Below are 17,304 nucleotides of genomic sequence, written 5' to 3'. Positions count from 1 at the left end.
CATAGCCTGACAACCAATGTTATAGAGTAATAGTAAAGCTATGTGTGACAGTTCCGCCACTCTCCCGGTGAATCTGAGCCACATCACATCTTTTTGTTAGCCCTCTTTGCCATCCAGCTCCACAGTGCCAACCTGCTAACACTAAACTTTCTTCTCAGTGTCATTCTGTCCATGTGACAACTGATCCATCTCACCAACACTGTTGTCCTTGCTTGGCTGCAGTGCGCCCCCAATATAGCCCCTGTATTGCTCACAGGCATGGTCAGTGAATGCAGCACTGCCCACTGGCCTCTAACCCAGCCCTCAGTCAGGGTGGTATCCATCTCACCTCCCTCACCGCCTCCCTACCTGCCACGGACCCCCCCCACCCCCACCCCCTCCTCCTCCACCTTCGGTACAACACACTGTCTGGTGCTAACACACACACACACACAATCCCATCATCAGTCACCGCCAGGGCAGATAGCGGCGTCCGTCAGGCAGATGAGTGACGACTGGGCCTGTTACCTGAGCGCCTGCATGACAATGGGGCCTGTGGGCTGAGATAGAGAGACAAAAGCTGCAACTCTGCCACACACACACACGACACAACACACCAGCTGATCTTTATTGTCGGCTGTACAATTAGCTGTCAGCCGGCGACATGTAAAGGTGTGCTACACAATGCACCCCACCTCGTAACACATAATTGAATACTGTATGTGTGTGTGTCTGCGCAAGACATCACTGCAAAACTTTTCACCTGCCATAATTAGAATATCCTGACACTAGGTGTGATCACACACAGAGCAGTCAAAACACTGTCTGCAATGATCCAAACTATTTGAAATCAGGGTACTGTATATCCATATAATAGGGAACAAAAATGAAGCTGCATAATAATGTATCTAATCCAGTCATTATTGCGGTTTCAGCATAATATCTTTCAGCACTTCCTTCAAGATGACAACACTACAAAGAGCTTACTCCTCATCCAATGCTATAACTTAAAAATATACATTGCAGAGTAAAATTGCTACCAAAGGTATCGCAACCACCCTCTTGAATCAGGAATTAAGCAAATCCTATTAAATCCCTTTTAATTTGGCCCCATTCAGGCAAATCCTGACTGCTTGTGAACAATATAAGAATATAGATTCTAATGACTTCAGGGAGGCGGAAAGACCTCGCATATTAGACTCATCAATACTTTTCCCCCCTCCTTATCCTGACACACTTCTGTATGCTGCAAGTGTGGGATGGCTGTGAGGCCAGGAGGGTGCACTTGCCTTCTAAACCTCCATCTGAAAGTTTACACAAGCAGATGTTGCACCCAAGCTCGCGTTCGGCTCCCTGGCACACGCGGAACACAGTCACCCAAACATACACGCTCCAAGTATGCCACAAGATTTATAACAATAAAAGTCTCCCCAAAAGGCATTGAAACGCACCGACCATTTTCGCGAGCAGCCTTGAACTCTGGCTGATCTGCTATTTGTTACCTCGAGCACTTGGCAAAACAAAAACGGCTCCAGCCAAAACACTTGAAAGGGCTTATTGCTCATGTTGCCCACAAGTTCTGCGCTGTCTGGCTGAAACAAACCATCACAGTTAAGTTTGCAACACAACAAACCGAAAATACCTTGATCCAATTTGAAACACAGGCTTACTTGCCAAAGTATAAATGCTTAAATTGGTAATACCAGCAGGTAATTATTAAATTCCCTCAACCCGCCCCCTGCAGAATGTTTGTATTGCATTTGGAAACACTGTGAGCACAACAATTGAGTCACAGGTTTGGGCACCAAAGGATGATGATTATGGTAATCCAACAATGCCAAAGCTCTATTGTATGTCACAGATTTTTGTTGCAAACTCATGACCTTATTAACCTTCTTAATCCTCAACTGGGTTCTCATGATAAGGGGCTTACACGCACACACGGGCATGCACACGCACTCAAACACTTTCACTTTGATGCCCGGAAAACACTTCAGAAGCCATATTCACCTGTTTTATCCCGCACACCTGAGGTTGCCCTGCATAATATCAGCAGAGGCCCTTGAGCCATCCAAGACAATTAACGCTCTGCCTTAGATCAACACTGGGGGAAAAAAAGTGGATGACAGCGTTTGGAGCAGTGGGCCCTCCCACTGTAGGCACATGAGAACGCAGGTCTGATTGGTATTAAGTGGTGAGATTAAAAAGCCATCTCATAGGTCAGGTTAGCTGGTGTTCATTTGAATGCATTACCAGGGTCCGAGGCTAGATAATTCTCTCATTAGCGCCACTCAAACCCTGAGTGACAACACGGGTGAGAAGGGAGCATGTCTTACAACACTTAGAGTTAATTAGTCCACGCGCACTGTTGCTCTGCGCCCCATGTGTCCGCTCTCTCTTGAAATGGCTTCAACCTAAAGCCTCTGCAGTTAATCAAAGATGAGCTGCGGAGTTTTCCCAAAGAAACCACCTGTTGTTTCAGGAAATACCTCAACTTTTTTTTCAATAAGTAGCTAATGAGAATTTCCTTTCGCTGTTTAAAGTCTTGTGCAGAGTGGCCATCATCTCTATTCTACTCTATTGGCTATAACAATAGCAAGAACCTCAAACAAGCTCACAGTTTAGCCAAAATATAAATAAACCAGGGTAAAACTGCAATTATCTAAACTGACGCTGGGTAATATAACACACACATTAGACCTTTACCTCTCTTACCTCCCCCAAAGAGTCTCTGCAGCTCGCTCAAACTCTCACAAGCTCTAAATGTTTAGGTTTTACTCATGTTAGCCAGCCTGTTGCAAGAGGAACGCACGCCACATAAAGCAGCTAAGTGGGTGATGACGGACTGATTATCTCACATTAGGATGACTTAGTTCAGTTCAGATCTGTATCCTATTGCTGCAGACATAGTGGGGAGTGGAGTGATGAAGAAAAATGCAGCACAGACAGGCCATGGCAATTCTGAGGTAACTACCAGATGATATTGTTTCCTTGCAGCCCAGGAGCGTATTTTTCGTGATCAGGTAATGGTCCAGGTCCTGGGAGTCTGGGACCAGTGATCTAAACCACTTTATTTGGACTAGTGCAGTGGCCGATCAAAACGTGCCGTTCAGAAGGCGCTGATTGCTTGCAGCTTTCTCGAACCACCCCACCAGGCAACACACTTGACACTGTGCTTTCTTGGGTCCTGGGCAGTACACCAGTACCAATCATGATATATTTATGTCATCTAGCAAAGCTAAAATACACATCATTTGCTAACAGCTAGCTTATTTGGGACCAGGCTATTTCCAGGAACAAAAAATGTTCATTCTGATAGCTTGTAATGTTTGAGCTTCTCTAGTCTCTCTAGCGAGTGACAGAATGAGCTGTACCCCGCATGCCATTCAGTGGTGTAACAGTCAATAGGGGTCCCCTCTCAATACTCTACAGTGTGTACATAATACACTACTACTAAATATGTCCCGTTTATTTCAAGTCCTTGGGTCCTCAGCAATACAATCCCAAATGTGAAGTCAATCGGATGAACAGTTGTTGAGAGAGTCGAAGAACGTACAGATAGAGACTCCTTCCATTTTAGTTGGGTATGAGCAAATCACTGTAAACTGATATCTGCATGCTGAATCTGTAGGCAGCGGGACAAGATTTTGGTATTGGAAGCATTCTGGTTTCCGTTTGTAGTCTGAGTAGTATCACATTTGAGCGGTAGAGGCAGAACGCACTTGCCGATATGCAATCGCGGAACCCATCGGCTATTGTCTGATGACGATTTAGATTTAGATTTTTTAAAAATGTATCTGTGTTGTTATGCAGATATGTTGATAGATGAACAGTGCTTGGAAGAGGAAGTCTTGGCACTGGATATCCATTGATTACACTGGATCTTCCAAAATACTGTCCCCTAGCGGCTGATCGTCATCAGACCAATAGCCGATGGGTTCTGAGATTGAATTGCTGCATTTCCACATCTCAGCAATTAACTTGAAAGGTATTATCACCAATGGGACTGATGATACGACAGTAAGAAGCAGGTTGTATGAAAGTGGAACCTTTAAATGTTTGAAGTAGGACATGAAAGGCCAAGGTAAATGCGGGATCAAGTTTATACTGTAAGTGCCCCCCTGTATTCCTTTCATTATTTCCAGACAGACAAGACCCACAGGTAACCACTTTCTGTCCGGAAAGTTTCTGAGATTTCGAGCAGATGAATTTTTCACTCTTTCTTTGTTGATGACATTGTGTTTGCATATTGGGAGCATGAGGTTATATCCACGTCATTAGTCTCCCTGCTTGGATCCGGGCCTGATAACCACACCGCCATCACAGCTATATTCACTTCGCTTCTAAAGGTTCCATAAATTGTCTCTTTCTCTTTCTCACTTATGTTCACTCGCACTCCTACCACTGTTCCCATGAGACACGGCGCTCGGCTCATTGGCCACCACACACATGCACACGGAGGGGGGGTTCTCTCTCGCCACCACCGCCGGGCTTACCCACCACATACACACACGCACACAAACCCTGAATACCAATCTCTGCATGTGCCCCCCAATCACCACCCCCAACCGAGCGCACGGGGTTAGCTGAATATTCTAGGAGCTTTCAATTTTTCAGGCAGGTCTGCGAACCCCCTCCCATCACGCGGCGCCATCACACTCAAGGGAGTTAGAATTTCAACAGTCGTTAGCAGGGTCATCTGCAGTCCCTCAGGGAGGGACTTAAAAGAAAAAGATTTGAATTGCCTTTCTCTCTTTTTATTCTCTTTTCGTCTCGCCGCTTTAGTTCTCTGTATGGGTCCGTCATAATTCCACTTCCTGTCTTCAAGGCCTAGCAATATTCATCCCCCTCAATCTTGTCTGCGCCGCCAAATTCATCAATCAAACACGAGGTCTTCCAGAGCGCTTTTTATACCTCCGATGTCATGCTTCTTATGCCACTGTCAAAAGTGGCGACAGAGCTCCAAACCGCTGGTTACGCCACGGTAAGGCGTTTATCCACTTGTGTAATGTACTGTAGTGGTCATACAGGATCAAACACAGGATGTGAGGAAAATGGCTTCCAGCTGAAAGAGAAAGAGGAGGAGGGGAGTTGTGAGGAAGAAGGGGGGGGGGGGGGGGGGGGGGGGAATGAAAAACATTTCTTCTTCTAACTCTTTTGCACTAATATGAATTCCCACTGAAATGTCTGGCGAAGTAGGTCAATGGGATTTAGAAAGTTTGTGCTGTTTTTTTTTTTTTTCCTCCTCCCTCTCTCCTCATACTCTCTTGTCAATGGAAAATGAGCAATGCGATTAGGAGAGGGAAAGATGATGAGCTACAGAGAGTGAGTGAAAGAGAGCAAGAGAGAGGGAGAAAGAAAAAGACAGAAGGCAGGCTGAGTGGTGGTTTGGGTCTCTCGCGGGTCCCTCACCAGCTGACTGAGAGACCCAGACAAAGAGAGCGAGAGGAAAGGGAAGATTTGTATCTGTGCTCTAGAGGAAGGGAGTGGCTGATGTCTCTTCATCTTGATATTGAAGCAACAATCTAATTATACAATTTCTCCAGGGAATATGCATATGAGGGTAATCAGTAAATAGAAAAAGGTAATTATTTGCCAGAAGTCATACCCTTTGCACCTGTAAGCACTGCACCGATACACAAGATTGTGCTTTCCCAATAATTCACAATGAAGATAGTTTATCAGCAGCTAAATTATTTAGTTAATTTATAATAAGTAAATGAATTTCCCAGTTAATGAATATTTCATAGTGTCTGTCAAAATAGAACGAGTTAAGTTTGGTCAAATACAAATGGGCCTCTCTTGGTAATTTGCCAGAATTTTCCTCGGGGGTAAATCTCCGCCAGTGATTGAATGTTACAATTAAACGTACTAATTCATTGTCAAAAGCAACTTATCTATACACATGATATATTTGGCGCTTAATTGGAAAGCACATTTAGAAATGGTTTCTTCGGTGACTTTCTACATCACGGCCTAATCAGAATAAATTCTGCCCGCTGTAATGAATTGAAGTTGAATATTCGTAGTTGGGGCTATTAAAGAGACTGGAGGAGTGAATTATTTAAATGCTAATTAATGTTTTAAGCTTTCCAACCTGCAATAGGCACATATTATTCCTCAGTCCCCCCCCCCCCCGCCCCCCTGCAAAAGGCTAATTCCAACATCCACTAAGTGCAGAGGAACTTCTTGCTCATATTTCATTCAATCAATTCAGCTGCAGTGGTGCTTCTTTCACCCATGCAGCTACCTCCAGCCAGGGATGGAGGAAGATGGAATCCATCAATACTGGGAGACAGTTGGTGGAATTACTAATCAACCCTTAGCTGGGAATTCAGTTGCCCATGGGAAACATGATTCAAACCTGCTTTAGTTCTGATTTTGTCTCTGACACATGCAGGTAAGGGGATTTTGAACTGCTTTGAACTTTTTTTTTTTTAATGATAAAAGATTTTTTTTTATTAACACATTGCTTGATTTTTAATCGGCTGCTGTCCCCGTCTGACAAGCTGCATATTACATCTGTTTAGTAAATGTTTAGTGCTTTGTGCTCTGTCACCGTCACTCTGCAGAGATTTAAAGCAGCTTCTGACAGAGCCACAGATATTAGATGAACTTCATTAGCGTCGAAATAGTGTGAAGTGTGGCTCAACTTTGCGTTCAAAGCAGCCTGCAAAGGAGTTCTAATGTGAGCGGCGGTGGCATTATTCATGTTTTCCACAATAGCTTGTTATTCATCATAAGACAAAGGAGAATCTCACTCGGCTTGACATAGATGGAGGAGGGCCACAAGGGTATTACTCACATCTGTTGAAAACAGTATGCACAGCCAACTGGATGTCACGATACACCATGCTTATTAATGCAAACAAAGTCTCCCAACACAGAATATAAATGACATTTTCCTTCACATGGGAGCATAAATATTAATTGTGTTAAATCTGTGATGTATTGTGGTTAGGAAGCTGCTTTAGTTGTTTATTGTTACACCAACAGGATGCATTTTATTAATCAAAGCAGCACATCTTGTGACCCCAAAATGTGAAGTGTGGTGCAATTCAAAGTTGCAGTTCACTTTGATACCACAAGGTGGCACTGTAGGCTTACAAACAGGTGCCATCACACTGCTCATCCTTGTCTACAGTTCCATAGAGCAAAGATCAAGTTGATTTTAATTGCCCTTTCTTTCGTCTTTAACCTAAAACAGTGCAAATGATTTACAATATCCCGCTTTCTTTTAGACACACCTGCACACACTAATGTTAAATACCCAGCCTTGTAGATCTACTGTGCATTGTTCAGCACTCCATATAAATAATCCTACCTTAACCACAGCATGCACAACGAATCAACAGAAGGCCTCCGGGAGGCTTTTCGCCTTGTTCGCTCTTTTCTTTCTTTAAGTAGAGAGTTTGCACAGCTGTCCAGGGAACACAAATGGCATTACACTCTCTTCCTGTGGCAGGACATCTGTTGCTTTCAGCTGGCATCCCTTCTGAGTCTACTGGAGTGTGCTTTATGCAGCCTGGCGGCATTATGATAAGTGAGTTTTTGATGGGTTCTTTCCAGTGTGATAGGTGAGGTGGTACAGGAGTTGTGTGTGTCGAATATAAAAGGGATGACCAAATGGACTGTGTAATTTATTTTCGCTCGTACTTCAAATACCAGATAGTACAATAAACTTCCAAAGTACAATGCATGGTATTGTGCTGTTTTTTTTGTTGTTGTTTTTTTTGATTTATTGACTCACAGATTGAGGAGGAGATCTTAGAGATGTAGATGGACTGCAACCATGCATCTCACCACTATACACCCAAAGTGAATGTGTGTATTCAGCGCTGTTATTCAAGATGATGCCACCATTAATACTGCTATTAATCACTGACAAATACAATGCATTCACACGCATTTGTTCTGCAGCAGCTTGGTCTTACAGCTGCCTTGGCCCTCTCAGTGAGGAACTCTCCATAAACCTCCTAGTAAAGATTGACTGGGAACTGGGCAGGATAGAATACTAATTTGCATCCCACTGAATCAACACTGTTCAGCCATGTCCTCGTGTACCCTGCTGAAGTCAGATTTTCTATAAATCACCCCGGCCATTTTCTAAACTGAAAAGAAATCCAGGCACAAAAGTGGTGCTTTAAACTTTGGATCTACAATAAAAAGGAAGCCTGGTTGGTTTGCTGAACTGGATTGGTGTATCTAATTTGTATGAATGTGTGAGTCTGACAGGAAAGCAATGCAAAAACTGCTGATTTTTATTATCTCTTTTCCTCTTGACCACATTTGTATTTTGAGATCATCTTTGCATACTCCCGTCCAGACTGGTAGATGGTACGGCTTAGCTTTGCGTCTGCGAAGTCCACGTGGAACAATCCGAAACGAACACTGAATCCATCGGCCCACTCAAAGTTGTCGAGCAGCGACCAGGCGAAATATCCACGGACGTTGACTCCATCTTCTTGTATAGCTACACGCGAACACAGAGAGTAAAAGCGTAGAAAAGACCTTTAATTTTGTAGATCTGAAAAGAATAAATCCAAGCACACTATGAATCCTAGAGCAATAAAAATTGCACAGATTGGCCAGATGGTGGTGCCAAAACAAATGCTTTACATTTGGGCAATAACTCCTGAGCCTTCAGGTCTGGGAATAAAATAATATGAATAAAAATAACATTTTCATGAATCTATAAAAATCTATTGCACATCCAAATGTTTGTTTCCACCATTACTGTTTTTATACCAAATCCAGTTTAACCATTTAGTATTATTCGTAATATTTCACTATTGTTTTCCCCGCTGGCTTGGAACATGCTCCTATCTGCGAATGGCTATTTGCTTATTTCCAATGCAGATTTACCAGCCATTACCTTTTGCTACTTCGAAGATGGTGTCCTTGTAAAACTCTGAGCGCTGGGCATCCTCAATCTGCAGCGGCCCCACCTGAGAGAAGCCGTTCTCTGTAATGTAGACCGCAGGGTGGTTGAAAGTGTCCTGGAAAGTCATGGGGCAAATATTATTGTCAAACAAGGCATCTCAGCTGTCAGACATTCCAGGGAGAGACAGATTGGTCCACAGTGTGCCGTTTAGCTGCATTTCACCGGTGCCAAGCTCAGACTAATGGCCTGTGACAAGGCACAACAGCAGGAAATTGCAATTGCAAACACTTTCAGCAAAGTAACTGTTTCATTCAATGTGACAGCCCTAATGAAGCATCAATGTGTTTCTGGAGGTGTTAAAAGGAGATTACCACATACAAAATCAATAGCAAGACACTGTACAAATGTCAGGGTGTTCTACTCGTTTGGTTGAAGGCGATTTGTCTTGTTGTCGGTCAATTCAGCTTGATGCCAAGAGAAGAAAGAAAAATGGCTTCGCATTTCAGCTGATTGAATTCACACTCAAAATAAAGGATGTGTTTGAGCCTTGTTTGGGGATACTTAAGTGATGTGGACTGAGGGAGATGAAACAGAAAATTACCCCAAATGATGGACCTGTAGTTGTAGTTTTACCTTGATGTACTTAAGAAGTTTCCTTAAGCCATGGGGCACGACAGCGAGCCAGGACACACCACAGATAGGCCAGGATGGATCCAAAACTTCCTCTGTATGCCGGTCGCTCTTCATACACAGCATCTTTCCACACCCTTCTCCCGGCTTGACTTTACGAGATGTATAGTAGTTCAATGCGAAGAAATCAGCCGTGCCCAAAATGGAAGGCTCATCCTTTGAGAAACTGGGCAGCCTTGAGCTACCGTTGTACCCCAACTTCTTACTCTGAGCATTGATGGCAGATCTCATTATTTCTGGATAATCTCCAGTTACAAACACAGGCCAGGCAAACCAACCTAGTGTGAATGCAAAGTGGCGGTCAGTGGCAGCGATATCCTCGGTGCAACCTGCGTGTAGTGGCTCAAGCCAGTCGCTGTTGATGGCCAGAGACACTGCCCCCTTCTGCTCTTTCCTGTAGATCGAGTTGTAGCTGTGCCAGGCCATGGCGTGAGCACGCAGCATGTTATGGCCCACCAGGTAGGCAGCAATCCCCAGTTCTTTTAACCCAGGGGCATGGATACCATCTTCATGGCCCAGTTTGGCGCACACATAGGGTTCGTTGATAGTGATCCAAAGTTTGATGCGGTCACCAAATGTTCGGAAACAAAACTTGGCGTAGCTGTCAAACAGGGTCGTTATATCCGGTGATTTCCAGCCACCTTGATCTTGGAGAGCTTGAGGCAGGTCAAAGTGGTAAAGTGTGACCATAGGTGATACACTGCAGGCCAGCAAATCATCAATCACCTTGTTGTAGTACTGTACACCTGTTGAACACATATACAATGTGTTTTTTAATGGGTGATAAGGCAAAATATTGTGTTCTAATATGGTACAGGTCCACTGGGGATATGGAAATACCTTTTTGATTGACACATCGTGTGGTCCCATCAGGCAAGAGGCGGGCCCAGGAGAGCGACAGACGATAGTGCGTCAGTCCAAGCTGCTGGATACACTCCAGGTCCTTCTCCCACAGCTCGTAGCTGTTACAGGCCACATCTCCATTCTGTTCCCCAAACACTCTGCCTTTATCGTGACAAAACGTGTCCCAGATACTCAGTCCCTTGCCGTCTGCCTGCCAGCCACCTCGGTGCGCACACAACGGTTGTTTCATTTCATAAAAGTATGTAGGATGTTGACATTAAAGAAATCACAGTAATGTTTCTATTGGGACTTCAAGTGTGCCTGTGGATTTTACTGAATTCATTGTGACGGTATCTCTGGCTGATCCCCAGTACCATTTGCTGTTTTAACTTTGCTGCATTTGTCCCCCTGTATAATAATAATGGTCTGTAGGTTTTTTGTAAGTGGGCCAGCTTTACATTAGGATGAGCTAATTGAAAATGGTCTCTTGACTGAATACGGTCTATGAGTTGGTCAGGCATGACAATGGTGAAAGGTCAAGGTTATGTATGGGTTATAATTAAACGTCTCATGTCATTAATGCATAGCCTACTCAAGTATGGAAAAAAAATTACCCCCTGCATTGTGTCTTGGTGTGTGCCATTTGCAGGGAGTGGACACAATATCATGAACACCGGACCCATGCCATCTAATGTAATGTAGTACAAAGGTTCTTCAATAAATATAACCTTAATGGAGCCTGTGATGTTTAGCTTGTTAAGTGGTGTGGATTTAACTCAACATTTTTTTAAATTCTGGTCTGACATACTGGACTTCATAAAAGATATAAGACAACTATCTCCCAAATAGCCACAAAGCAAAAGTTATAATGCAACATCAGCACAAACTAGGGCAGAGTTATTAAGTCCATACTTTATTGTCATACTGAATGTGATAGCAGTGACAAGCACTTTTGGCTCATTCGTTATAAAATAATTCATAGATAAATTTAATTAAAAAAGAACTAGTCTTGGCAAAAGCAACACTCTGATGGAAGTATTTGTTGTAGGTCTTTTACAGTGATATTCAGCTGACAATCATTATCTTATTCACAGTGAAGATAATGATTAACTATAGGATTTTTTTTATATACTTTTAATGTGAAAAAGGTTAAAGAGTGCATTAAAAACTTCAAAATATGCTTTTTTTTAAAAATCAAAAACAAGTGTCCAGGGTGGATCCCCTGACAGAGGCCTGGGCTAAGGCCCCAGTCCTCAAATCCTATAAACGCCCCTGTTCACACCCGCACACTACAGCAGATGTCGACAGGCTTCAAACTGTCAATTCATTTATTACATACACTAATATATATTGTTTGTTTTTTTTAAGTGCGCCCTGGCAAAGCGAGCTGAGTATCCCTGGTCTATTCACTATATTAACTACAGGAGTGTAAGTGGTATTGTGTCCAGTTCACCCACTATAACGATTCACAGTTCAGTGTGGTGGTTGTGTTTACATACCTTCTATTTGATACGCAGCAGTTCCCGCTCCCCACGCGAAGTCTCGTGGGAACATGTTTGTACACCTTTAGGACACTGAACCAAATCAGTTCTAATGTCTTGCTGCGGTTTGCATAGATATAATGTGAATGTCTCACAGAAATCCTACTTTAAACTGGTTATTTTCGCGCATAATGTAACAACGTGGAGTATCCTGAACCTAGTATTCTGAACCAGGAAACACTTGGAGATGTGGCGTTTATGGGACGTGAGGGTTGTCTTGTAGAGTAAGCCAACTCAAAGCGCAATTATATACATTTTCTTTGCTTGATTCCGGCTTTGCAGCACTACTTGAATCATGTGGCTCAAAATAACCCCAAATTACTTTAGTTACTGATATCTGTATGTTGAGTTTCCCTTGAAACTTGTGCTCACGACTTGGGATGTGCAAACTTCCGAGGAGCACCTGAAAGCAGCACACGAGGCTGCCCGCCGAGGTTTGCAGGCACCTCGCGGGGGCGCGCACAGCCTGAAGCGACATTACCAGACATTGTAATGACTTCTACGGAAAAGCACAGTTTAAAAACGACATAAACTTCTTTGTAGGGTCCATCAGTGGTGGTAAATGACCTTAAGCCCATAGTTAATGAAGGCTTAGAATCATAGTGTTTTAGACTCAGTAGAAGTTGCATTTCCTTGATAGGATTAGTCAGAAATTAGCAAGGGACTTGATTAATCTCAATAGTCCAATTTCTGAGGGCGAACTCTTCGTGTCTTTAATGGCGTTTTTTAAGTATTTCATACAGTTTTATGAAACTGTTAAGTTAAATTAACCCAAAACCTGCATTTGATTCATACATTATCCGGCTGAGATTTTAGCCTACCTGGCAAAAATTGCATCCCTAGATCCTTTCTTAGGCCGGGTTAGGTGAGTATTACATGTATTAAATTCACACTGACCAGTCAAAACAGCCCAAAATGTCAGCTGTTAACATTGTTTGATCCTAAAGTATCTGCAAATTAATTTAACAGGAGGGAAATTGTTGAGAGACCAACTGAATGTTGTTGGATGTATGAAATTTACACTGTCCAGTCAAGACAGCACATAATATCAGCTGGCAATAGATATATAACAAAGTGTACTTATAGTTTTATAGAGGCCATGAAGTCTATGAATTCATTTAATTAAGTTTAGTGAAAGAAGTAAAAACCTATGCCCCTGGATTTATAACATCCGGTGGGAATAATCTAGGCTATGTGACGTCCTGAATGCAGACAAAAAAAGGTTAAAGAGCACCAAGGTCCTGAAAACCAATAGACTAGTGGAGGCAAAAGCTGTAGCCTGAAGCTTTATGTTCTCTGGCCTGTGATAACTTCAGTGCTATCCTCTAGTTTTCTGTAGAATGAAGGGACTCACTTGACCTCATCATAACAAAGGAAATGGACTGTTTGCCAAAGGGCAAAAAAAAAACATCCTTGCCAGTTAAACGTCCTCTTCATAGCTACAAGATACAATTGGATTTTTGCGACTTAATCTTTCATGGCCATTGTGAGTACAGCAAACCTGACTGAACTTGTTCAGAGGCACCCAAACTGAGGAAAAGACCACGGGTAAAGAAAAGATGTCCTTTACGCTGCTTCTGTGGAAACAACTGCACAGAGGCATAAAAACACTCATTTTTGTCCTGTAAAATTTCTGTATTCAAAAGTGTAATTAACTAAAATACAGAAAAACAAACTAAATTTAATCTAAAAACACTTCTGAGTGTTTTAGTATGCATAGTATGCAGAGTATATCTGGACTGATTTTTTACTTATTTCCGTAAGCAGCATTTAACTGGAGTGGTTGGCAGTGGTAGAGGAAACAATGAGATAATTTACTTCAGTAGAAATAGTAATACAGCAATCTAAAAATAACCAATTACAATTGAAAGTCCTGCATTCAAACCCTTGAATAAAAAGACAAAAGTATTGGCATCAAAATATTATCAAAGTACAAAAAGTATAATAAGTAGTATAATATATAATATAATATAATAAATAGTATAATAATAAAGAATAGTCTATTTCAAAATAATATTATATTCTATTATTGGATTATAATGCATTGAGGTTCATCACTTTAATGTTGCAACTGAAGGTGGAGCTGATTTTAATTACTTTATAAGCCACTGCTGGTTAGTTTAACCTATACTTGACAATTTTGGCTATTCCTTGATTTATATTTTGTATTAATAATCTGAATCTGCAATGCTGTCAAATAAATGTAGTTGATTAAAAAAGTGCAATATTTCCCTCTGAGATGTAATCTACCTCAAAATTGTACTTAAGTGGGCCCACGGTACTCGATTAAACGTAGGCTACTTAGTCACATTTAAACACTGGTGGAGTTATGATTTAATAACTTTATAAATTGTGGGTTAAATGGTTTTGTGTCACTCTCTGCAAATGTTGTGTAATATTTGCCATAAGTTAAGGAAACATAAAATAGAAATACACTAGTAAAGTATAGGTAATTTAAAAAATTATTTGTACAATACTTGAAAACACTTTCCATTGGTAAAACCATAGACTGGAAAAATAACTGTAATAATATAATATAATATATCTGTAAAACCATTTCAATCATGCCCAACACACTAAACTGAATTCTCACATAAACGCTTCCGGTGATGCTTTTATTTTGAAACGTGGACCGGATATGGTTTGGATTCCGAGGGACTTGACAATGGTGGAGCCCGGGGCAAAGCTATGGGAGGAGGACTTCTCAATGGACAGTGAACTGGTTTTGAATACTTTCTAAAGACTCAGTGGAGCTAAAAGAGACACAACAACCACTTTTGGATATTTTCTTTTAAGCGACATTTAGCTTTTTACTTTTTTTTTTACTTTGTTTGGGGCATTTGCAGCACACTTTGACCCGAGAAGGTGTTGTGGCGCTTTTGTGTTTTTTCCCTGACTAATTTCCTGTTGGTCCCTGGAAAACAGAAAAGTTTACTAGCTGTTGTTTGGTGTGCGTAGTCCAAAGTACTGGGAAATTAAAGTGGGTGTTTTAAAAAGCCTGGCCGCGTTTCCCGAAGTTGGTGTGTGGATAACCTGGGACTACTGCAGCCGCCTCTCCCGTGGAAAAGACAACACTGACTCGGACCCACGCTATGGGCAACAAAGAAAGCCTCTCAACAACTGGACAAGTTATTCAGTAACCAGCGAGCACACGCAGTGTTCAAAATTTGCGGATTCATCGACTTCTAGGAAATGGACACCACGCCAGGATGGAAAGGGAATTATAAATGAGTCGTTTGGCAAACAAAGAAGGACACCTCTGTGGGGCTGAACACCGCGGAGCAAAGGGGAAAGCCTGGCGAGACATGGAGGAGGAAGGCTCGCTTGAGCCAAACAAGATACTGGCCTCATTTTTGTCCTTCTCATAACAAAGCTTCCCAGTATCAACTCCCCCATCTGCCCCGTTTTCAGTATCAAAACATTGTTTCCTTTGCCAATGCTGCAGTGGTTTTCTGGTCGCGTGTGAAAATGAGGGTGGATCTGTTGCAGTTGTTTGTGATTTTGCTGCTCGGCGGCGGCGGTGGCGGCTCGGCGGTATCATCTGATTGCAAATCATATGATGAACGCTCGAAAAGCGGTGGGAAAAGCCTGCAGTCCGACAGGAAGGTGGTGTGCAGCAACATGGAGCTCCATCAGGTGTTACCCCCGGACTCCTTCCCCAACAGGACAGTCACACTGTGAGTACACAGGGGATCTATCGCATCCATTTCACCTGATTAAAACACATTAGCTATACACTATACACTAAATCTGTTTGCCACTGAACTTTAAGCTTCATAACTTAGCTTTAATAGTTATCTGTCATAGAAATCTGTATGTGAACTACATTACTTGTATTCCCTGTGCTGCCTACTTCTAAATAGTTCATGCCACTACTTGGACTTGAACATGGATTTTTGATAATATCATGGAAACTACAGTTTCAATATCTAAATAAATGAATGTATGGTTAACTTCCACATCAGCCATCTTCTTAATAGTACAGCCAACAATAGCTTGGCAACTCTTATTATAGTATACCGGTATTTGTGTCCATCTCATGCCAGCTGTAGATCACTCTTTCACAGCTGCATACTATAGTGGTGTAAATGTAAACCCTGTGTAATAGTAACCGCCTGTCTTCCTGTAGTGATTCACACACACACACACACACACACAGAGGAAGATATTTTGGCTACCAAATCAGTGCTCACACAAGACACTTATCTTCCCATACCTCCAAGGCATTTTAATGCAGCTAAGAGGTCATTAGCGGTTGAGTTAATCTTTGTGGGGTTTTTATCCACTTGGCTGAAATATACACTTCTCTGCTTGGGTTTAGATCGAGTTTGTGGGGGACTTTGTTATTGATGACACAGTACACTGAAGTCAGGGAGTGCACTTGTATAGACAGTGATTATATTTAATGTTAAGTTGGTTTTTGATTGGGAATTAACCACCAGTGTTCAAGTAAAAAAGTTCACGTCATAGTTCAGAAGCAGCAGTTGTGATTGTTTGTCACCCACAGCACCACATCAGCCATCTGTGTTATAGTGCAGTTGTTAGTTATTGTGTGGCAACCCTCACAACCCCAAACACACACATGAATACAACTGACTGAGCACAAGTGGATTTGATACAACCCTCTGCACATGACCTCATTGATTGAGGTACTTAAATATTACTATACTGATTTATTTTCAAATCAGATCAGTCAAAAAGCACTTCTGATTTTGGTTTGTCAGAGACCGTTGGGCACAAGAGAGCACCAACAAAACTAGCATAAAGACAGAAATTCAAAGCTGTGCATCCACTACACTTGTGCTTTGTGGTGGTGGTGAGCGATGGGGGAAATATGAGAATACCAGGGCAGGGTGCAGGAGTAGAGAGCAAATAATAGACTCCCGGGAAGGAAAGAAAGGGATAGGATTGGCTGCTAAGTTAAGTGAGTTTGCATGTTTTAACCTGTTTACCACAAATCACATGCACATGTCTTTGAAGCCCTTTCCAAAGGAGTAGCTTTTAAGGTTTTTAAATCTGCTTTCCATAGCCTACATATTGGTTTGTTCTATCGGTACAATCTTAATGCACAATTGCTGAGACTAAGAGGTTATTATTTCTTGGCAAATTTACACCATTGTAGCATGGAAACGCAGATGCAGCTACACTGATTTGGTAGATTGTAGAAATACATGAACATGTCTGGGATATTGTGTTTCTGCAGGGAAGTTGTGAAGCTTGGAACTTGGGTTTATGTTTGCAGTCATTTTATCAGTTACTGGAGCTAAAAAATCCAAATTAGGCCAGTGTGGTGTAGCTTGGGTGGAGCTGAACACCTGGCAACCACTCAACTGAGTGTTAAAGCCTAAGAGACCTGTCAGTATGACA

The 17,304-nt window shown here is 42.2% G+C and overlaps 2 protein-coding genes across 3 annotated transcripts in view; one reads left to right on the top strand and one right to left on the bottom strand.

Moving 5' to 3' along the window:
* Window positions 1-7,368: 7,368 nt before the first annotated feature.
* On the bottom strand, window positions 7,369-12,138 carry gba3 (glucosidase, beta, acid 3). 2 transcript variants are annotated; one of them, XM_033651986.2, is made up of 5 exons: window positions 11,896-12,138; window positions 10,394-10,558; window positions 9,497-10,299; window positions 8,855-8,978; window positions 7,369-8,452 (listed from the first exon to the last, which is right to left on the bottom strand). In XM_033651986.2, the coding sequence occupies exons 1-5, from the start codon at window positions 11,948-11,950 to the stop codon at window positions 8,244-8,246; spliced, it is 1,356 nt and encodes a 451-aa protein (XP_033507877.1). In that variant the 5' UTR covers window positions 11,951-12,138; the 3' UTR covers window positions 7,369-8,243. The 2 variants fall into 2 exon arrangements, with proteins under 2 accessions (XP_033507877.1, XP_033507876.1); XM_033651985.2 differs by having other exon boundaries at window positions 10,394-10,618; window positions 11,896-12,137.
* A 2,447-nt stretch (window positions 12,139-14,585) lies between these two features.
* The window catches only part of adgra3 (adhesion G protein-coupled receptor A3), a 34,529-nt gene continuing 31,810 nt past the window's right edge, over window positions 14,586-17,304 (top strand). The window contains exon 1 of the mRNA XM_033610037.2: window positions 14,586-15,614. Coding sequence (XP_033465928.2) covers window positions 15,406-15,614 — 209 coding nt within the window. The 5' untranslated portion in view covers window positions 14,586-15,405. The remainder of the gene's footprint in view (window positions 15,615-17,304) is intronic.

Source organism: Epinephelus lanceolatus, chromosome 22 (assembly GCF_041903045.1).
Source record: "Epinephelus lanceolatus isolate andai-2023 chromosome 22, ASM4190304v1, whole genome shotgun sequence".
Lineage (NCBI taxonomy): Eukaryota > Metazoa > Chordata > Actinopteri > Perciformes > Serranidae > Epinephelus > Epinephelus lanceolatus.
The sequence above is the reverse complement of the archived record's forward strand: the minus strand, read 5'-3'. Positions and strand labels throughout refer to the sequence as shown.